The sequence below is a fragment of the Musca vetustissima genome, unplaced genomic scaffold, assembly GCF_032173495.1.
Source record: "Musca vetustissima isolate MV318-11 ecotype Yass unplaced genomic scaffold, APGP_CSIRO_Mvet_v1 utg34729, whole genome shotgun sequence".
Taxonomy (NCBI): domain Eukaryota; kingdom Metazoa; phylum Arthropoda; class Insecta; order Diptera; family Muscidae; genus Musca; species Musca vetustissima.
In genome coordinates, this window is record NW_026881222.1 from 57,607 (window position 1) to 81,483 (window position 23,877).

General features: G+C 36.1%; 1 protein-coding gene and 1 long non-coding RNA gene across 2 annotated transcripts; both read left to right on the plus strand.

The window, feature by feature from the left end:
- The first annotated feature begins 12,344 nt into the window (after nt 1–12,344).
- On the plus strand, nt 12,345–21,819 carry LOC133327226 (uncharacterized). The gene is made up of 5 exons (XM_061535787.1): nt 12,345–12,398; nt 20,362–20,497; nt 20,567–20,695; nt 20,846–20,950; nt 21,011–21,819. Exons 1-5 carry the CDS (start codon nt 12,393–12,395, stop codon nt 21,817–21,819), a joined length of 1,185 nt encoding a protein of 394 aa, XP_061391771.1. The 5' UTR covers nt 12,345–12,392.
- On the plus strand, nt 13,136–13,871 carry LOC133327225 (uncharacterized). Its single transcript, XR_009754220.1, has 3 exons — nt 13,136–13,196; nt 13,305–13,616; nt 13,647–13,871. It is a non-coding gene; the product is annotated as an uncharacterized LOC133327225 (long non-coding RNA).
- Nucleotides 21,820–23,877: the final 2,058 nt, after the last annotated feature.

A 23,877-nucleotide genomic window follows, 5' to 3' on the forward strand; every position in this document is an offset into this window, starting at 1 on the left:
TCCGTCAAAAACGCGACGATTTGTGATTTGCTTCGAAGAGCTTCTTCCACAAACAACACAACACAACCGCTCGTACACATAAAATTCTCATATTCCTAACGGTACTGTTGATGTTTGAAGCATAACATTATCTTAGAGTACTAATGGTACGGTATTAGTGCCATTACGAATACGGACATTACTGATCGGAGAAATAAAAATAAATTATAATAACCTCCATGATATTAAAAATGTTATTCATTTGGAGCGAATGTTGACTCCTTTTTGTGAATTTTAAAACATTTCCAAATAAATTAAATCTAAAATTCCGCAAATTTAATACAACAATATATGAATATTATTTTACACAAACATAGGTTTTCGATGACTAAATTTCATCCATTACTTAAAAAAATTATCTTAATTAAATAATATGATAAATTTTCCTATTTATTTTATTAATTGAAATATATATACACCGTTTAAACAAAGTATTTAGACAACAACTAAATAAAAATTAAAAAAAAAACATTTAACTATTTATCATGGTTAAATAGGAAACTAAATAAAAAACAAGTAATATTAAAAAAAAAACAAAAATAATAAAGAAACTAAAAAATAAAAACATGTTAGTTACGCAAATGTATTAATTGACGAGTAATAAATATTATATAAGCAAATGCAGAGAACTAAAAATAAACAAAATATAAGCGGAAAATATATACATATATTGAATAAAACAAAAAAAAACAAATTATTGATATTGCTTAGAGTTTATTATATAATGAGAAAATTAAAATATTAACAAAATTATATATACAACAACAAAAAGTAAAAAACAAAAAAATATTTAATAATAAGTAACAAATATGTAATCGACACAAAACAAAAACAACAACAAAAGATGAATATATAAACATTGCATAATGAAATAAATAAGAATTATGTATAAAACAATTGAGAATGTATTTTTATTACAAAACTCAAGTGAGAAATCGAATGCATAAATGGGCAATATTGTCAATTTTTGGTTAATTTTGGAACATAGTTTTGGAAAAAATTCCAGACCTCGAATGCGTTTGAATTTTGAGTATGAGAAAATAATATTAAAACCAGCGAAGCGAGTTCATTCAGACCGATCTGTTTATACCCTCTACCATGAGGAGGACATTCAAAAGGTCTAAAATCGATCGTGAATTTGAACATAATTAACATGACGTGTGACCTGTGTATGGGGACTATGATGAAACCGGGAGATTTACTGAAAATGTTCTGTGAAGAAGTTATTTACCCACAAAGGTAATTTTCGTCCAAATATGGGTATATTAATACACGAAATTGTCGTATTTGGGGTTCTAAGAATGGTCAAATAATTGTAGAGAGGCCATTACATTCAGAAAACTTCAGTTTTTTGTGCACTCGAACTCGTTCGAAAATTTGGCGGTACCGTTATATGTCATTTCAATACTAAACAACCTAGAATGTGGGTCACTGATGGAAAGTTAGATAAATGTACAAAATGCTGAAATAATAAAAGTACTACACTTTACTAAAATTATTCTAATTGTATGTATATTGAACATATCGCTCATTTGCTGCAAGACAGGCATAACTCAAACAAGCGAAAAGGGCGTTAAGTTCGGCCGAACTTTGGATACCCTCCACCATATGTATACTGAAAGTTACATGAAATGAAAATATAGGGAACATACTAAGAAGTATACCAGTACCAACAATTGTAAACCATAATGTGCACCAAATACACATTTCAGCAATACCCCAAAACGTGGACTGATATTGATAGGGGAGGTTGGAACATGTTTAATTTTTAGTGGAGAAGTTTGTTACCAACTAAGAACTCAAAGTAGTAAATTACAGTCCATTCGGTCGAAAAATACGATATACGACTACAAAACACCAAATCACAGCGAATTCGGTTGAAAAACTCGTTCAGGAACCCCAAAATACCGACAATTGGGGAACTTGACCTGCCTTCGGACAAATAAAAACTCAAAGTACTAAATTACAGCCAATACGGTCGAAAAATACGATCACAATCCCCAAAATACTGAAAATTGAGAGTACCGTTATATGAAAAAAACCAGATTAAGAACCCAATATACCAAATTTCAGCGAATCCGGTTGAAAAACGCACTCAATAACCTCAAAATATCGAAAATTGGGGAGTACCGTTTTATGAGGGCTACCAAAAAAGTGGACATATATTTATAATTTTTAGTGGAAATATTTGGTACCCAATTAGAAACCATTGCAATAATTTGCAGCGAATTTGGTTGAAAAGCCTGCAGACAAAATACGACTCTATGCACAATTTTGGCGATCTATCTCAATTCGTTTAGACGCTAGAGTGATTACAATAGACCGACATGCTAAGATCGTCATCGAATTTTACAGTGATCAAGTATATATATACTTTATAGGGTCGGAAATGATTTTTTCGAATTGTTACATACGAAAAAACAAAACTCATATACCCTCCATACTATACTTTTAATCTACACTAATTCAAGAATGTCTCTACAAAATTTCAAGTGAAAATCTCAAGAACTCTTGAAGATACAGCCGATTTTTTGTGTCAACATCAAGTGACGTCAAGAGTGAACCTCAAACTTTACATTTTTCTCGAATCAGTATTTTACGAATGGCGGGCACGATAACTCAAAAACTAATAACCCAATCGATTTCAATTTTTGGGACGTTTCTCTGTGAGTGTATAGCTATCGTATGAATTAGGATAACGCCAATCGGTGAAGATCTTCCTTATTTTTTAACATAGTTTGTGGTCAAAAAATTTTTTTCAAAGTTCCGCCATTTTGTTAATTGTTGTGCGAAGTCAATAATCCTAGTTCATACGAGAGGCAGACATGTACTCTTTCTAACACCGTTGGAATTTTTGGATTCCGATGTTCCAGAGAGGAGTTATCATGTCCGCCATCAAAAATAAGGACTTTTCCTTAATCACAAAAAACAACAAAAAAAAACATCAAAAACAAATTTTTCTCCATTTTTAAACTTACAAAAATATATGTATATGTGCAAAGTTACAAACCTTAACATGTATTGGTATTCATTCACCAGCCCATTTAAAATCTTAAAAATAAAAAATCGAGAATGGGGGAGGTCCCCTTAAAACGCATTTTTTGCAAAATCGTTTTTTAGTTAAGCCTGTCTTGCAGCAAACGAGCGATATATAGGTAGCATCTGGAAATTTTATATGGAGTACAGTGGTGTTAATGTATGGAAATGGTTATAGAAATTCGTACTTATGTTTATGGAAAGTACACAATGGTACTAAGTATGTTCGTACCCATAAGTGCGAATTTCCTAAACTTCCTAAAGTACCAAATGTTACAAAAATTTAGTACAATTTAGATTTTGGGTAAACTGATAGATCTGAAAACTGGTACTAAGCAAGTAAGATTGATATATGGAGGTAGAAGCACCTATTGTTAATGAACGGTTAATATTTAGGGGATGAAATGGCCAAAAAACTTAATTTTTGTCTGTGTTTCTGGTCACTCTAGAGTCCACAATTATGACACGAACATCACGAAATGTTAAACCCGAGAAAATTGTTTGACCATAGAATAAGCATGACTGTTTAAGGAAGATTAGTGAGTCCAATGGACCCAGACTTTTATTGCATGTACTAGGATGTGGGAGTTATACTTGGCCCCGTCAAACTTACTGCTCCGCTTACTGGTTTATGCATATGTTTGCAACATGCAAATGGAAACGCAATTGGCCAATAGTTAATTTGGAGAATATACATAGAATCACTTTCTGAGACGATTTATGATTCAACTGTGATGAATTCTTTCACAGATCATTTATTTGGCCGAAGGACGAATAAGTACACATCCTATATAAATTGGAGAAAACTAAAAGGTTTGTCCCATTTAATCCGAATGTTCTTCGATTGGGACAATATTTTGTCCAGCGTACAAATAAGTACACATCCTGAAGTTTTGTTGAAATCAGTCTAGATATATATATATATATATAATATATATTTTCCTCCGATAATATATAAAAGGTGCATCGCAGACCCAAAGTTTGCAATTTGACACATTTTTTTTTTATTGTTCACCAAATATTTTATGTTTCTCCAAGTTTGTTTTAAATCGGTTCTGATTTACATAATTTGGCTTCATATAATTCTACTCCATATCTGTCTTCTTGTGTACATGGTAGTAATATAGAACATTTTCAGAAGAACTATCTTTAGATAATAATTTAAAAATGATTGATATTATCATTGATATTCCATGATACACCACAAAATTGTCGCTAAGTGCCTTTCAGTGTTGTAATGATAGATTTATAATTGAGAACTAACAGAAATTATATTCTTATAATCACTTTCTTAGTCGATGAAAGCTTGTCCATTAGTTAAATCTCATCCGATCCTAGCCAGAGGATCACGATCGTCCGACTGATCTTTTGAATAAATCTTTATAACACCTAACATTTTAAATCGGTTTAAGCACTCTTACGATATTAACATCTGCCTTGTGTGGTGTTTAACTTTCAACTGAATATTTGCATACCGCAAAACGATCAATGCGTTATGATATTAAACCCAATGAACAGTGATTTGAAATAGATATTGAACAATGATTATATTAGTAGAAAATAAATATATTCTAACAAATACAGTGGTAAGCCATATATTTTGATTAATGCAATCTGGGCCATTTTTGGCTAAGTTTAAAAGTTATTTAGAATTTTAAAAGTTATTTAGATTTTAGAAGCGGCAAAAAAATTTAAATCGAATCATTTAAATTAAATTTTTTCTTTTATTAGGATATGTAAAGGTTTGTGTTTTTTCTTCAAAAATTTTGTTAAATTGTATTAATTTTGTTTGTGGTTTTGCGCCCTTAAACATTTTAGAATATATAACGTACTTTGGTTTGTTCATTTTACTACAAACCAAGAATTGTATCAGAACCTAAAATGGACTTAAACCACCTTGAAAGTAAACTTCTCAATTCTTAAGATTCGAATCGAATGTTTTTCTCTTTTTATACCCTCCACCGTAGTATGGAGGGTATATTAATTTTGTTTCTCCGTTTGCAACTCATCGAAATAATCATTTCGGACCCTATAAAGTATATATATTCTTGATCAGCGTAAAATTCTATGACGGTATAGCCATTTCTGTCTGTTGTAATCACTCTAACGTCTAAACGAATTGAGATAGATCGCCAAAATTTTGCATATCGCCAAATTTTTGTCTGCAGGCAGGTCAAGTTCGAAGATGGGATACATCGGTCCACGTTTAGGCATAGCTCCCATATAAGTGTACCTGCCAAATTTCGGTATTTTGGGGTTCTTGAGCGCGTTTTTTAGCCGAATTCGCTGAAATTTGGTACATTGGGTTCTTATTGGGTACTAAATGTCTCCACAAAAAATTATAAATATAGGTCCACTTTTTCTGGTAGCCCCCATATAACGGTACCTCCTAATTTTCAGTATTTTGGGGGTTTTGGTCGTATTTTTCCCCCGAATTAGCTGTAATTTAGTATTTTGAGTTCCTAACAGGTACCAAATCTCTCCACAAAAAATTATGAATAAAGGTCAATTTTTTCGGATAGCCCCCATATAAGGGTACCCCCAATTTTCGGTATTTTGGGGTTCTTGGGCGCGTTTTTCAACCGAATTTGCTGCAATTTGGTATTTTGTAGTCGTATATGGTAACAAATCTCTCTACCAAAAATTATTAATATTCGCCCCCTTTTTGGGGTAGTCCCCATATAACCCCCTTTTTATAGCCTCCACCATAGTATGGAGGGTATATTAATTTTGTCATTCCTCATCGAAATATTCATTTCCGATTCTATCAAGTGTATATATTCTTGATCAGGGTAAAATTCTAAGACGATCTAGCCATGTCCGTCCGTCTGTTGTAATCACGCTATCTTCCGAAGGAATTTAGATAGGGTGCTGAAATTTTGCATAGGGTTGTCTTTTGTCTGCAGGCAGGTCAAGTTCGAAGATGGAATATATCGGTCCACGTTTAGGCATAGCTCCCATATAAGGGTACCCGCCAAAGTTCGGTATTTTGGGGTTCTTGAGCGCGTTTTTTAGCCGAATTCGCTGAAATTTGGTACATTGGGTTCTTATTGGGTACTAAATATCTCCACAAAAAATTATAAATATAGGTCCACTTTTTCTGGTAGCCCCCATATAAAGGTACCTCCTAATTTTCTGTATTTTGGGGGTTTTGGTCATATTTTTCCATCGAATTGGCTGTAATTTAGTATTTTGAGTTCCTAATAGGTACCAAATCTCTCTACAAAAAATTATGTATATAGGTTCATTTTTTCGGGTAGCCCCTATATAAGGGTACCCCCCAATTTTCGGCATTTTGGGGTTCTTGATCGCGTTTTTCAGCCGATTTCGCTAAAATTTGGTAGATTGGGTTCTTATTGGGTACTAAATATCTCCACAAAAAATTATGAATATAGGTTCATTTTTTTTCGGATAGCCCCCATATAAGGGTACTCCCAATTTTAGGTATTTTGGGGTTCTTGAGCGCGTTTTTCAACCGAATTTGCTGCAATTTGGTATTTTGTAGTCGTATATGGTAACAAATCTCTCTACCAAAAATTATTAATATTCGGCCCCTTTTTGGGGTAATCCCCATATAACCCCCTTTTTTTATTAAAATAGTTATCTGATTTGTTACGCGTTTTAATTTTGGTTCTAAGACTCTGTTGTAATCATTTCACCTGCGGAGGATATCGAGATAAAAAATTAGAACGTAAGGTTCGATAATGAACTATAGCCGCATTTAGACCTAGCCCCTGTGTGGGGATTTCAGAAGGAATGGACCGATATTCCCCATCTTCGAATTTGAATTATCAATTAAAAATTTCTAATGTGGTATACATAACCCCTTTTTAGACATGTCGGTATAGGTCCACTTTTTGGTATGTTCCCTATATTTTCATTTCTAGTACCTGTCAGTATATCTATGGTGGAGGGTATCCAAAGTTCGGCCCGGCCGAACTTAACGCTTTTTCACTTGGATTATGTTTGATATTACATACACAAAGCGCATTTCGGAAACAACACATAAAATACTTTCGCAGTTTGTCACATATCGTCACATAAATTACGAGCATACAATAAATTAATTATATTACATCATGAAAAAATACTTATAATATTATAATCACTTAAGATCAACAAATACTTTTTGGATCCACTGTGCATTCCATAGTATCATCGTTTATAAAAAGAAAACATTTAAATATAAGTTTGAAAATTTTAAATTTACATTAATTTGATTTTAAATTATTATTTTCCCAAACACGCTGTATTTTTTAATATTTTATATAAACGTTGTTAATGTAATCCGAATAAAATATTTGAATGCAAAACATTTGGATTGCATTTCTGACGTTTTAGCTAGATTGACCAATCTATAGTAATTATCCAAAGATATTATTAATTCATTTAGTTTTTTATGTAAAACACCATTAATTATGAACATCGAAATATCTTTGGTATGGTCATGCTGTTGCTGTGGTCGTTGTTGTTGTTGTTAGTTTGCCTAATATTATTTATATTCATTGGGTATTATGTCAACAGTAGCCATATTTCTTAAATTTATGTAAAAATTATTTTTTTTTTAATTAGCTGTTGATAGTAGGCTGAACAGTTTTGTGTGTATAGGCCAATTAAGCCATTAGGGGTTATGAAATCTAAGTGTATCGGTTAAATTGAGTAATTAGCAAGCATCCACAAAAGATTCATTAAACTTTGTAACAAATAACTATTGATTTCATTATGGGATATAATATCAATTCCAGGATCTAATCATACTTGATGTTCTGTAGATCAGAATTGTAGGGCTACTATTATTTTAGAACTCATTTATTCGAAATTAGCAATATGCAATTAATAATTGCTGGATAAAAACATCAATTAAATCAGTAAAGAAATTAGTAAAGTCTGACGGGCCGACTATATGATACCCTTCACCACTTTGGGTATATGCAACAGATGCGTTCTAACAAACGGTCTGTTTGTGCACCATTAACTTAAAGTCAGACGAAACTATCACGGGAGCTATATCTAAATCTGAACCGATTTTAACGAAATTTAACACACATCATTCTACGCTATGCCAAATTTCGTCCAAATCGAAAGATATATAGGGACTATGGTGCAACATTCACATTAAATCGGACGAAATTTATATATGGGAGTTATATATAAATCCTTGTGCCAAATAAATGAGCTGTGTCAAATTTCATCCAATTCGGATCATAACTTTATTTACAAGTCACATGTATAGATAAACAGACGTACGAACGGATATGCATAAATCGACTCAGAAAGTGATTCTAGGCATATTCACAAAAGTAACCATGTGTCTATCTCGTTTCCTTTTGCCTGTTACAAACGTATGCACTAAGACATAATACCCTGTACCACAGTGTGGTGAAGGGTATAATTACATAAAAGATTTTTTTTACAAAAAATGTAGATTTTTCTAAAATAGTGTAATTACTATGTACATTAGTGAGATCATTAAGATTTACGTATAAAACAAGAACAACAATCCCTTCCCTCCCTTACCTGACTAAAAATTTGTTGTGGTGTGTGGGAGAAACATAATTCTTTGCACAAATTTCGGAATTTGTTTTCCAAAAACTTTTTAATTTACTTCAGCATTTTCAAACCAGTGAGCGGAGCAGTATAGTCGAACGGGGCCGATCATACGAACTTTGTGCGGATATACTATCAACTTCTCGGGTTTATGTCCTTCAGGGTAAATCTATACGCTATAGAATACAAATTTTGTCATTTTTCACACAAAAGTCAGGGTCAATTTGACCCGCTAAATATTGACCGATCTCTGTCAAAACAAATTTCGCGATGTTTGGACCATAATTGCGGCCTCTGGAGGGACCAGACAAAATCAGACAAAAATAAAGTTTTTGGTTCATATCATCCCCTAAATAATACCGATCTTTATTGGCTAAAACCAATCCTACATGCAAAATTGAAGAAATTATGAAGATTGGTCCATAACTGTGGCCTGTATCGTGTTTACAAATTATAATGGACAGACGGACGGACGGACACACATGTCTAGATCGACTCAGCTAGTCGAGATATGACGATCGGTTAAAGGTGGGTCTAGGAACAATATTTCGCGGCGTTACAAACTCTTGGGGATGTACAAAACTATAATACCCCGACAACATAGTTGTGTAGGGTATAAAAATTCTTCAAATTCAGAAAGTTTGACTCCCTAAACGAAGATTCAGGCCTGGCCTGTTATGTTGCTTTGTATGAAATGTTAATATATAAAAGGGAAATCAGAGTCAAACTTGATTTTGGACGCCGTTCTTTTTTATTTTTTTTTTTCCCCAATAAAATAAGACAATTTAGCATACCAAGCCTGTAGTCCTATTATTTTTTCCGCTTAAATATTGCCTTTGAGTATTTATACCTTCAGCCTTATGGCTAATGAGGGTATATACACTTTGATATGGTAAAAATGTGCCTCATCGAAATATTGCTTTGCCCAAAGAAAAATGGGGTCTATGTTTCTTTGGGCCAAATCCGTTTTAGAAAATTTAGCTGGCTGATGCTCACAATAACTCTCGAAGAGAATAATCGATTTCATCCAAATTTTGCACATCTTAATATTTCTTCCAATGTTAGTTTAAGTTCGATGATGGGGAATATCGGTGCACTCCTTCTGGTATCTCCCCGACAGAGGGTCAAAATTTTCAATGTTTATAAATCCAATATCAGGTGAATGGAGTGTCCGATTTGAACCAAACTTTGCACAACCTATTATCTTTGACAAACCTATCTCATGTTTGAAGATGGACCCATTGGTCCACTCCTTCTGGTACCTCCCCCACAAATGGTCAACATTTTCAATATTTATGAATCCAATATTAGGCGGTTGGAATGGCCGATTTAAACCAATTTTGCACAACCTATTCTATTAACCAACCCTAGATCAAGTTTGAAGACGGGACTCATCGGTCCACTGCTTCTGGTACCTCCCACACAAAGGGTCAAAAATGTTAATATTTATGAATCCAATTTTAGACGATTGAAATGTCCGATTTGATCAAAATTTTGCACAACCTAATATTTTTACAAAGCCTAGATCAAGTTTGAAGATGGGACCCATTGGTCCACTCCTTCTGGCACCTCCCCCTCAAATGATCAATATTATCAATATTTATAAATCTAATATCAAACATTTGCTCAACCAAGGATAGATCAAGTTTGAAGATGGGACCCATTGGTCCACTTATTCTGGTACCTCCCCCACAAATCGTCTAAATTTTCAATATTTATAAATCCAATGGGTCCCGTCAGCCCTCACCTCTGATACAACCTACAATCCTATATCTGTCGGCAACACCGACTGATCTTCATCAGCACACTTGCTTTGACGTGAAATCCAATTATGTGATATTAATCCAATATTCACTGACATATTTTTAACTTTTTACTATATTATTTAAAATATCCAACTTATTTAAAAAAATTGAATTGAAAATTTGAACGAATCTGCTCTCTTTTAAATGTCAAATTATTTTTTATTCCATTTTATGGCTCTAACCTAATTCAATGCGTTCCGTACTAAAATAACCAACTACGCAAGGACCCTATATGCATATGTGCCAATTGAAAACGGCGAAAATGGTAGAATAATCTTTTTTAAATGATCAATTTTTTTACGTTTATAGAAACATACATTTTTCAATGAGTGGAATTATATTTAAAAAATCCAAAACATATTGTTTTTAACTTCATATTTTGATATGCAGTGCCTATTTGGATAACACTCATTGAAATGCATGTATAATATTCAACTTTTGAGGTGAATAAAATCATACGCTTGCGCATGAGTTTAGGCACGAGCCTAATGTAAGCGACACTTCGCTGTGACCGTAAATTGTAAACAATCTACAAAGTGTACTTATCGATTAGCATTAAAAACCAAATTTGAAATATTGTCGCTTACAACATTTTAGCGAAAAGGGCTCGATATATTGTGAGGGATTTGTACTAGACCCACATATTAGTAGATGCATACATATATCGTATATGAAATAACTGAATTAATATACCAATGTCATTGTTGTAATAAAAAATACATGTCGTAGTCATTGGCAAATCATCACAAAATTTTGCGTTTAGGTTCTATTCTGGATCGGTTAAAATGATCAATTATATCGATGTATTGTCTAGTATTCTGATATTGTTTACGATAATCAATATTTTTGGCTAGGAATTTTGTCCGTGAATTAGCTCAACAGAATGTGGTTGTAGTATATCGTATCTTTTTTACGGCCCCATCCATTTATAGTGGTTTTCTTAATGGTTATATATTAATGTAGGAAAATATAGCTTGCCTTCTCTGTCCGATTTCGATTTATTTCGAAGAAATTTTCGACTATCCTTGATAATGGAAACATTTTTATTGAGCGTATTATAATTATTTCGTTTCCTACATCTATGCTCCGTAGAAAACCCATTCCCAACCGGACTATAATACAGACTGCCGTATTAATAAAAGTATTGAATATTAATAAATATGTTTATAGGCTTAATTTTTAATTGTATTCGGATGGATATTAAATAATAACCGGCTTTTCGTTTTCTACCAGGGGGAAATCCCTTTGCCCGACACATTTCGTGTCTGGCAATAGATAAAAGAAAGAGAGAAATTAATGGGCTCAGTTCGCATGGGCATTGGCGTTAGGCAGGTAGCTGGAAATGAGTTGTTGTTAAACAACTTCCACTTCCCTCTAATGAACAACATTTGGGGGTCAAGAGATACTCCAGAAACGGCTGACAATAAAAATATGTATGTGAATACAAATGAAGACAAAAAATGCAGATGAAAACAAGTTCTGATTTAAATGAAATTGGTGGTTAGTGGTGTTGTTGTTGCTACATTTAATCATTTGAGGTAGGTAATGGCTTAAGTGGTATCCACTCAATCTAACACCTTCAATGTTGTTGTGGTTTTTGTAATTTCAGCTAACATTAATTATTATTGTTGTTTTTTTTTTCTTTCGTATGGTCTTTACCTTTCGGTGATCATTTTTGCCAAATATAGGTGACCATTGCCAATAGAAACGAAAGCCGAAGAGAGTTACTGCAGCTGATATGTAATTTGACTACCAAAATTGGCATCTGCAGCGTCGAAACAGAAGCTACCCACATTCGAAGATGAGTTTTCTTCGATATCGACAGAGAAGTCATGATTTTAGATTTTCATATAAAACACCAATGGTTACAGCGAATCAACATCAGTCTCAATTCATTCGGAGACAAGTCGCATAGGAATCACCTTTGATCTTCCATTTTTACAGCTAAGCAAGAAGATTCCTAATATGAAGGTGGGTACATTCAAAGCGGAATTTGGAGTGGTATGGAGTAACTAATGGAATACTTTTTCGAATTCTAGGTTTTCGTGTGTATTTTAACAGTTTTAGTAGCTTCATGCTCAGCCGGATTCTTGGGCGGTAGCTCTGGCGGTGGATATGCTGCTGGTGGCCATGGAGGTTACAGTGGCGGTGGTGGTCATGGCGGAAGCTATGGCGGTGGCGCTGCAGCTGGTGGTGCCGTTCACACTGTTAAGGTGATCCACCAAGAAGGTGGTGCTGCTCAAGGTGGTTTTGCAGGAGGTTATGGTGGTGGTGCTGCCGTCAAAACCATTAAAGTCATTCATCAACAACAAGCTGGTGGTTATGCTGGAGGTGCCTCTGCTGGTGGTTTCGGTGGTGCCCAAGAGGTTAAGACCGTTAAGGTTATCCATCAACAACAAGCCGGTGGACATGGTGGTTATGCCTATGGTGGTGGTGCTGGTGCCGCTGTTGGTGGTCAAGCCGTTAAGACAATTAAAATTGTTCACCAACAACAACAGCAACAACAACAATATGGTGGTTACTCTGCCGGTGGCGCCCAAGAAGTCAAGACAATCAAAGTGATCCATCAACAACAACAGCAACAAGGTGGATACTCAGCTGGTGGTTATGCTCATGGTGGTGCTGTCGCTGGTGGCCAAGAAGTCAAGACCATTAAGGTTATCCATCAACAACAACAGCAGCAGCAAGGAGGACACGGATACGCAGCCGCCGGTGGTCATGGTGGTGCTCAACACGTCAAAACCATTCAAGTTGTCCATGAACAAGCTGGTGCTTCTGCTGGTGGTCAAGGTGGTTACTCCTATGGTGGTGGTGCTGCTGCTGGTGGTTACGGAGCTGCTGAAGAAGTAAAAACCATTAAAGTTGTCCACGAACAAGGTGCTGCTGCTGGTGGTTATTCCGGTGGTTACTCCGCTGGCGGTCACGGTGCTGCTGAGGAAGTTAAAACCATTCAAGTTGTCCACGAACAAGGTGCTAGCGCTGGTGGTTATTCCGGTGGATTCTCTGCTGGCGGCCATGGCCACGGTGCTGCTGAAGAAGTAAAAACCATTCAAGTTATCCATGAACAAGGTGGTGCTGCCGCTGGTGGAGCTCAAGGTGGTTATTCATATGGAGGTGCCAGTTCCGGTGCTGCTCAAGAAGTTAAGACCATTCAAGTTGTCCATGAACAAGGTGGTGCTTCGGCTGGGGGTTACTCTGCCGGTGGATACTCCGCCGGAGGATACTCATCCGGTGGTTACTCGGCCGGTGGTGCTAGCGCCGCTGCTGAACAAACTATTAAAGTTATTCACGAAGAGGCATCTGCTGGAGGTTATTCTGCTGGTGGTTATGGCGGTTTTGCTGATGCTGGCGCTTCTTCTGCTGCTGGCTCTGGTGGCTTCGACGATGCACTTGAAACTTTGAAATCCCTTAAAGTTATCGGTGCTTTGGGTGCTGATGGTGGTGCCGGTGGTTATGGTGGTGCCAGCGGCGCTGGTTCATATGCCGGTGCTTCTTCAGCTGGTGGTTGGCAATAAGCCCACACCTCAAGTATTCTGTGATCTTTTACAATCATACCACCACTCATCGTTAATCGCACATTGATCCATTCGCTCGATAGGGCATGAATGCTCTAAAATCTGTTGTTATTAGTTTTATAAGTAGTCCAATATTTGGCTTTAGTTATTTAAATCATACATGAATTCATTTGGCGGTCAATTCGCCCCCATCTAATAAATTTAAATAGAAAAATTAAAAAGAAAAGCATTTTGTATTTTATTTCATGAATCATTTTTATTCGAAAAAAATCTCTATCAGCAAATTCTCTCAAATCTTTAAAACTGAAACACAAAGCCTATTACACATTTATATGGCGTGTCTGTAATTTTATAAACAGCAATGGACAAAAATATATAAAAGCTCTACAGAAAATTCAGAGGACATGCTGTCTTGGTATATGTTTGTGGGATTGTGCCGACAACATCAACGATGATATCCAAATAAAATACGAGGCGGCCGTCTCAGCGTTAAGACTTGCAATAGTGGATCATAACACGATACAATATACCGCAGAAGAACCTAGTTCATGCTCAGATCATCAATTACTTCCACATCCTATAACATGAGAAGTCACATCATAGGAAACTCTAATATCGGTCAAAAACTCATGGACTAAGGGACCACTAGCACAATTTCATTTTGCCTGTCAGATCACCATACGATTCGTCAGGCGGAGGTTGGAGCAGTGACGGAGCATCAAAACTGGTAAGGTTAAAATTCTAGACTAACTAAAACAAATATCCTAACTGATAACTTTGAAAACAATATCATCCGAAATAGTTAAATTCAAAATTGTACTGAAATTCATCAAACCATAAACAATTTCTCGAGCCACGGTCTTGTACGAATCATGTAGGTACCGCGTCTCACGGGAATCATAGGCAATACGAAAGCAAACTACTCGTCAGAATTGCTACTAACCTACACACTATAGGGCAACGCATCTACGAGTAAGGTCATGGGCGAAAGAGACCCACGAAATTCTTTGGAATAACATGAAACTCTGAAAAGAACACAAAAATATTATTGGAGGACGAAAATGAGAATAAAAATGAGAACATTTAAAACCTTGAAACAGCAAAAATCAGCAAACTTACAGGAATTTTCAAGGGAAATCGCAGCCAGCAGGCACGTTCACATTGGATGTGTCGAAAGTAGTACGCGTTTGCAAACATTTAAACCTAATTCCTAATGGTACTATACCCTACATAAATAAAATGAGGATGTGTGAATGAAAAAGACTGCGGGACTTCACTAAGAATACAGAATTCCAAGAAGTATAAGGACACCAATCTCAAGCAAACAATCTCAACAGGCCTTGGCATATTTTACGTATGTGTTTCACTACGTACTTGTGGTGGAGTAAACATCCCCTCTTTATACCATTCACCCCACTTTGAATCTTTTGCACGGAATTTTTAGTTAAGCTTCTTAAATTATACTTCATAGCTCATTGTTATTCATGATTTTAGCTATGACGACCTCCTTTTTGAAATTGCAAAACAAATATTAAATTGAGATTACTGCGATGGCTTTTCCGTAATATCTATATTTTTGTCCTGGAATCACTGTTTTGCTAATCGATTCCTCTGTTTTAGATCTTTGTCCTGATGAAATTTTAATTCTATATGCATTTCATATTCTCAAATAGAACCATAATATGTTGTTCTGTGGACGACTCACATACTGTCGGGATCCAGTATCAACATATAAAAATATTTTGGAATCGTCCGATCACATCATGCTTCTCCTTTTTCCTTTGATTATAGGATGCGCTGCTTTATTTTGACTATATTAGTTCGTCCGATTTACTGCAAATGGTACACCAAAGCGATATTTAATTATTTCATAACCCAATGCTCTATGTATGGCCAACAAAATGGGATCACTGGCCAATAGTGGAACACCAAATTTGGTTCATTAGGACTAGATTTACGGATGTTGAGCATATACCTACTTTTATGAAAGCGAGTGAGTTACATACAAACTTAATTTTTATATCCACACGATAACTCTCGAACGAAATAACTATTTAATCCAAACTTTGCAGATCGTAATATTTCTTCCCAGTGTAAACCCTCTTCGAAGATGCAGAATACCAGATCATTCTTTCTGGAAATTGACAAAATTGTACTGAAAAATAAATATATAGTAATATCCTGCGAAATGATTAAACGTTTTAATCCAAATTTTAATTTAAATTTTTGAAATTGTGTAAATTATGGGTTATAAATACCTTAAAATAATACAACTTTTTCAAACTGAATACAAAAGTAATATTTTTTACCAAATCTATGTCATATCCGCAGATGCAGCCTATCGGAGTTTGATGTATAACAAATTATAAATCTAGATAGATTCCCGAATATGTCCAATGGAAACACTCCCTTTGGTACATGCCCAGCAAATCTCAACATCTTAATTTTTCTTCTTAGTTTCATAACCCATGTGCCCCTAAAATTTTGCCTAGGCCTGATAGAACCAATAAATGCTTCAAAAATTAATAATGCGAAATGGGAGGGCTGCGGGGAAGGGAAATGTACCTTCATATATATTTCATTACTTAACCCTACGGTCAATAACCGGATACATTTGTACCTTTTTTGAATAAAAATGCCGTAAATTTCTCAATTATGAAGATATTTGGGTCAAATCAGAGGAGGAATCATTCTTGAGGTATTTTCACACATAAATGAAGAAAAAATTATAAATATTTTCCATATATATAATTTTTAGAATTTTTTAAAGTTATTACCTACGTAGATCAATAACCGTGGTACATTTGTACCCATCCAGACATAGTGCTGTAATTCATTAAAATATTGGACTTTCGTCCGGTTTTTTGTTTAAATTAGTCTATACAGTCTACATGTAGGAACTAAAAATTATATATACATTATAAGAATATATATTTAAATCCATGCTTAAATCAAAATCTATCTAAAACAATCATAGTAAATTTGTTATAGCTTTCGAATGGGTTAAGCATTTTTAGTTATTTTTTTATTGGGATCTAATTTGTATGTTTCCCAACCCTTCAGCAAATTTTTGTGACCCTAGACAACATGGGGCCATCAGGGTGACTCGTAGAAGTCAGAAACTACCTTGGTTTTCCCTTTGTGTACATGGACTAAAACAATGGTTATTGTTCGTTATTTTCCAATTATGCTTTACATTGGGCCTGAAATTTTTTTTATACTCGAATTAGATTGATTTATTACAATCGTAAATTAACGTACATATGTAAATTATCATCAAATAACATTTTAAAGTATTAAAAAATGTTAAAAATGCGCTAACCACAAGCTCTAAACTCATAAAATGTGAATAATTAACAATCCCTGTACACCAAAGGAAAACCACGGTAGTTTCTGACTTCCACGAGTCGCCCTGATGGTCCCATGTTGTCTAGGGTCCCAAAAATTTGCTGAAGGGTTGGGAAACATAGAAGTTAGATCCTATCTTTGGATGGGTACAAATGTACCAGAGTTTGAGTTTCAGTCGGTTTGAGTTTTTATATGAATGTAGGTGTGTAGATCTAAATGCTAAATATGTCATAATGTGATGTAAGATAGTTCTTCTTCCTGAGAACGATGAGAAATCAACACATTCTGGTCTTCGGCCACACTTTCACTTACAGCAGCGATATTTTCAAGCGAAACGATAATGCACAGGTTTTACAATATTTGCAACTGCTCTAGTCTCTTTAAATTTATTCACAATTTTGTCAATTGCTTGCGTAATTGGACGATTATCCTAATATTCTATTACAGCATGCGTCTGTGTCACCATATCGCCGAACTTTGACATGCCAAATATTTCCTTCCGTGGCTTTCATATACTCACCAAAGTCTTTCATCCCCAAGAATATTTCCAAATTTAAACCAGTAAAGAAAGTAGTAAAGTCGGACTGGGCCGACTATATACCACTTTGGGTATATTTTACATATGAACATGAACGAACTTAAATCTATCCCGATTTCCTCGAAACTTAACACACGAGCTATTGTAGGAAAAGGTTTTCATCTCAAAGGCACGAAAATCACCATGAACATGCAGAACAACATCAAGTGTAAATACAAATACAGAAACAAAACAAAATTTCTGTAAATACACTTGTCAATGGCGAACAAATATATAAAAGAGGTTGTTAGAAATACTTCAACGTATAAAACATTCAATTATATATAGTAGCTTCAGTACATTGTACAAAATTGTGTGCCTGTCGGCCAAACATGGGGTCTTTAGTGCACAATTTACATTAAATCGGACGAAAATATCTAAATCTGAACAAACTTTCACGAAACTTAGCACACATCATTCTGGACCTAATTCAGTACCCTATGGCAATTTTCGTGCAAATCGAAAGATATATAGGGACTAAATATATATATATGGAAGCTATATCTATATCTGACCCGATTTTCTCGAAATTTGGAGCACGTCATTCTGGACTCAGTTGAGCAAACCATGCAAAATTTCGCGAATATCAAAATATATATAGGGACTTTGTTGCACCATTTACATAAAATTGGACCAAACTATATATGGGAGCTATATCTAAATCTGAACCGATTTTCTGAATCGAAAGATATTCTGATCGAAAGATATATAGGGATTTTGGTACTCCATTTACCTTAAATCGGGCGAATATATATATATATATATATATATATGGGAGCTATACCTAAATCTGGACAGATTTTCAGCGAACTTAACACACATCATTCTAGACCTAATTCAATACGCTATTCCAAATTTCGTGCAAATCAAAAGATATATATAGACGTTGGTGCACTATTTACATTAAATCGAAGGAAAATATATATGGGAGCTATACATAAATCTGAAACGATTTTCAGGAAACGTAGACCTAATTCAGTCACTATGCCAAATTTCGTGCAAAACGAAAGATATATATAAGACATTGATAACAATTTATATTAAATCCGGCAATAATATATATGAGAGTTATATTGAAATCTAAACCGATTTTCACGGAACTTAACACACATCATTCTAGGCTTTCATTCATAATAACCGCATGCACATCAACTGATTTCAATGAATACGCGAACTGTACGATTTTTAACGTTGCTCATTTTCATATACTGCAACTGCAATATATTTGGTCATTTTTAAAGTCGAAACTCTTAACAGAGGAATCTACCGATATTTAACAATCATCTAAAAGAATTTGAGAAAGAAAACGTCGTATATTTTAGATGATTAATGCAAACTATATTCCCTTAACCGTACTAAAAAATCGAAAATTCAAACAAACCTTTTGTTTTAATTACAAAATTAATTTATTTTATTTTCCGATATTTTCAAGCTTTTATTTGTTTTTCGCGACTCTTGAACCGAATTTCAATGTGTTTTGACAAGTATGCAAAGAAAACTAATGTGTTTAACCGTTGGTTAAGAAATTCGGGAATTACAACAAACTTATGTCCCAAAAATCATGAATGTTCTCTCAAAAAAAATGTTTCAAATTTTTTTTATGGAATTTTAAAAGAATTTTGTAGTTTCCCATATATTCTCTTCTCTATTCGATTTTGATTTAATTCGAAGGGAGTATAGACTATGTATTGTTATGGACACGTTTCCCACATCTATATTCCGAAGAAAATCAACACATTCCCAACCGGACTGTAAAACAGACTACCGAATTAATAAAACAAGTATCGAATATTTCTAAATATCTTGTATAGGCTTAATTTTTAATATTATTCGGATTGTTATTAGATAATAACCGGCTTTTCGTGTCTGGCAAAAGATGAAAGAAAGATAAATTGATGGGCTCAGTTCTAATGAACAAAATTTGGCGGCCAAGAGATACAACAGCAACGGTTGAAAATAAAAATATGTATATGAATACTAATGAAGACAAAAAATGCAGATGAAAACTAGTTCTGAGTTAAATGAAGTTGATGGTTAGTGGTTTGGTTTTTAAACATTTGAGGTAGGTAATGGCGTAAGTGGTACCCTCTTTTTTCTTTCATTTGGTCTTTACCTTTAGGTGATTATTTTTGCCAAATATAGATAGCCCATGCCAATAGAAACGAAAGCCGAAGAGAGTTACTGCAGCTGATATGTAATTTGACTACCAAAACTGGCATCTGCTGCGTCGAAACAGAAGCTACCTATATTCGAAGATGAGTTTTCTTCGATAACAACCGAGAAGACACGATTTTAGATTTTCATATAAAACACCAATGGCTACAGCGAATCAACATCAGTCTCAATTCATTCGGAGACAAGTCGCATAGGAATCACCTTTGATCTTCCATTTTTACAGCCTAAGCAAGAAGATTCCTAATATGAAGGTGGGTACATTCAAAGCGGAATTTGGAGTGGTATGGAATAACCAATGGAATACTTTTTCGAATTCTAGGTTTTCGTGTGTGTTTTAACAGTTTTAGTAGCTTCATGCTCAGCCGGATTCTTGGGCGGTAGCTCTGGCGGTGGATATGCTGCTGGTGGCCATGGAGGTTACAGTGGCGGTGGTGGTCATGGCGGAAGCTATGGCGGTGGCGCTGCAGCTGGTGGTGCCGTTCACACTGTTAAGGTGATCCACCAAGAAGGCGGTGCTGTTCAAGGTGGTTATGGAGGAGGTTATGGTGGTGGCGCCCAAGGAGGTGCTGCCGTCAAAACCATTAAAGTCATTCATCAACAACAAGCTGGTGGTTATGCTGGAGGTGCTTCTGCTGGTGGTTTCGGTGGTGGCCAAGAGGTTAAGACCGTTAAGGTCATTCATCAAGAACAAGCCGGTGGACATGGTGGTTATGCCTATGGTGGTGGTGCTGGTGCCACTGTTGGTGGTCAAGCCGTTAAGACAATTAAAATTGTTCACCAACAACAACAGCAACAACAACAATATGGTGGTTACTCTGCCGGTGGCGCCCAAGAAGTCAAGACAATCAAAGTGATCCATCAACAACAACAGCAACAAGGTGGATATGCTCATGGTGGTGCTGTCGCTGGTGGCCAAGAAGTCAAGACCATTAAGGTTATCCATCAACAACAACAACAGCAGCAAGGAGGACACGGATACGCAGCCGCCGGTGGTCAAGGTAGTGCTGAGCATGTCAAAACCATTCAAGTTGTCCATGAACAAGCTGGTGCTTCTGCTGGTGGTCAAGGTGGTTACTCCTATGGTGGTGGTGCTGCTGCTGGTGGTTACGGAGCTGCTGAAGAAGTAAAAACCATTAAAGTTGTCCACGAACAAGGTGCTGCTGCTGGTGGTTATTCCGGTGGTTACTCCGCTGGCGGTCACGGTGCTGCTGAGGAAGTTAAAACCATACAAGTTGTTCACGAACAAGGCGCTAGCGCTGGTGGTTATTCCGGTGGTTACTCCGCTGGCGGCTATGGCCATCGTGCTGCTGAAGAAGTAAAAACCATTCAAGTTATCCATGAACAAGGTGGTGCTGCCGCTGGTGCAGCTCAAGGTGGTTATTCATATGGAGGTGCCAGTTCCGGTGCTGCTCAAGAAGTTAAGACCATTCAAGTTGTCCATGAACAAGGTGGTGCTTCGGCTGGAGGTTACTCGGCCGGGGGATACTCCGCCGGAGGATACTCATCCGGTGGTGCTAGCGCCGCTGCTGAACAAACTATTAAAGTTATTCACGAAGAAGCATCTGCTGGAGGTTATTCTGCTGGTGGTTATGGCGGTTTTGCTGATGCTGGCGCTACTTCTGCTGCTGGCTCTGGTGGCTTCGACGATGCACTTGAAACTTTGAAATCCCTTAAAGTTATCGGTGCTTTGGGTGCTGATGGTGGTGCCGGTGGTTATGGTGGTGCCAGCGGTGCTGGTTCATATGCCGGTGCTTCTTCAGCTGGTGGTTGGCAATAAGCCTACACATCAAGTATTCTGTGATCTTTTACAATCATACCACCACTCATCGTTAGTCCCACATTGAACCATTGCATCGCTAGGGTATGAATGCTCTAAAATCTTTTGTTATTAGTTTTATAAGTAGTCCAATATTTGGCTTTAGTTATTTATGTCATACATGAATTCATTTGGCGGTCACTTCGCCCCCAATCTAATAAATGTAAATATAAAATATAATAAAAAGAATAACATTTTATTATATTATTTTATTATTTAAATGAAAAAAATCTCTACCATCAAACATTCTGGAATGTTGAAAACAGAAACACTGTGATCATCACAGTGTGTGTCTATATTACTCGTCTGTTATTTGGTGGACAGCAAAAATATACCTACCTGTAATAAGAGGAGTCACATCATTGGAAATTCTGATATCGGAAAGACACTCATGAAAATGGACACTAGCACAATTTCACTTTGCCTCTTACACTCCAAGCGTTGTTTCTAAATTGCTTGCTTAGAAAATAGTAGTATAAGTTGGCCAAAACTATCCTTCTCCGAACTTCAAAACGGAATAGCACTTTATATGCGATGGGAAGGAGACTAATTCCACTAAAGTTGGAAAATATCGTCTTGCTTCCTTTTTGTGCACGGGTCACTATCCAATCAATCACCTGGTGCATCCTCTTTATCAACATCTGGCCACCACGCTTGTATAGTTCGGCTGATAATCCATCGGCACATGCTGCTTTATTATTCTTCAGCCGATTGATATTCTGTTTGGTGTTTTACTCGTTGCTAAAATTTCCGGACTTCATTCTGACTCTCGGTTTGCTCACGCTCACGTCTTTCTTGTTCTTTCTTCTTTTTTCTGAAGATACGTTTCTCCTCTCTCCTTTTCACCCGATAATTCCATCTCGCCGTACGTGTTACGATACGTTTTTCGCCTCAGTAGCATTACGACACTCCTGATCGTACCACGGGTTTCTTGATGGTGGATTTTGGTACCCAATTGTTGCTTTTGCTGCAGCTTGTAGGGAGTGGGCAATTCTTTGACATTGTGCTTCTATATTATTATCGGGACAAGGAATGCTTTCGTCAAGCAGGTGGGCAAGTTGAGCGGAGTAGGCCACGGCTACCTGTTGTGTTTGCAGCTGCTACATTAAGACAAGTGCGAACCTTGGCCGCTACTAGGTAATGGTCCGAATCGATATTAGCTCCTCCGTCTATCATAACATGATCAATTTGATATCTCGTTGCTTGATCAGGAGAGATCCAGGTGACCTTGTGTACATCGAGATGCTTGAATCTGGTGCTGCTAACTATCATGTTTTTGCTGTCACGAAGTCAATCAACCTCATGCCGTTGTCGGGTGTTTCCTCGTGGAGGCTGAATTTTCCGACGGTGGGGCCAAACATATTTTCCCTTCCGATTTTTGCATTAAATTTCCTGTATGGCAATAATATCGACTTTGTACTTCTTGAGTATATCCGTTAAAGCAAAAACTGTACCTGTTCTGTATAACGTGTGTACATTCAAAGTGCAGATTCGCAGATCTTGGTACTTTATACGTTTGGGGGTCGTTTAGTTTTATAGCTTCTTCTTAGTAGAAGGGGTTTTCCGAGTGTGAGCAACTAACCCCACGCTTCAACCCATTTTTTATAGTTCTTATGGGCGAACTCTCGGTACATATCACTTCACTAGTTTAACGGATGATGAAAGTAGTAACCCCAGGTGACACCGCGGGGAGGCAAGTGTTCACAATTGAGATGAAAGAAGGATCAAGATAAGCCTGGGCTTTGCCTTGTTAAAGCCAATCAAAGCCGTTGCCTGGTATCTATCTTTTGGCAGAATAACCACTTTTGGAGTAGATTTTGATCATTTTTATGCGTTGTGAGATAGTTAAGCGAACCATTTTCGTCAATATCAGAATTTCAAAGAAAATCAGAAAACAAAAAATGGTTTAACAAATTGAAACCACGAAATGGATACCCCTTTAACGAAAAATTAGGATTCCTAGAGCCCACAATAACAAATTGCAGAAAATGTAGTTGGAAAAAGTTTCCAAAATCTTCA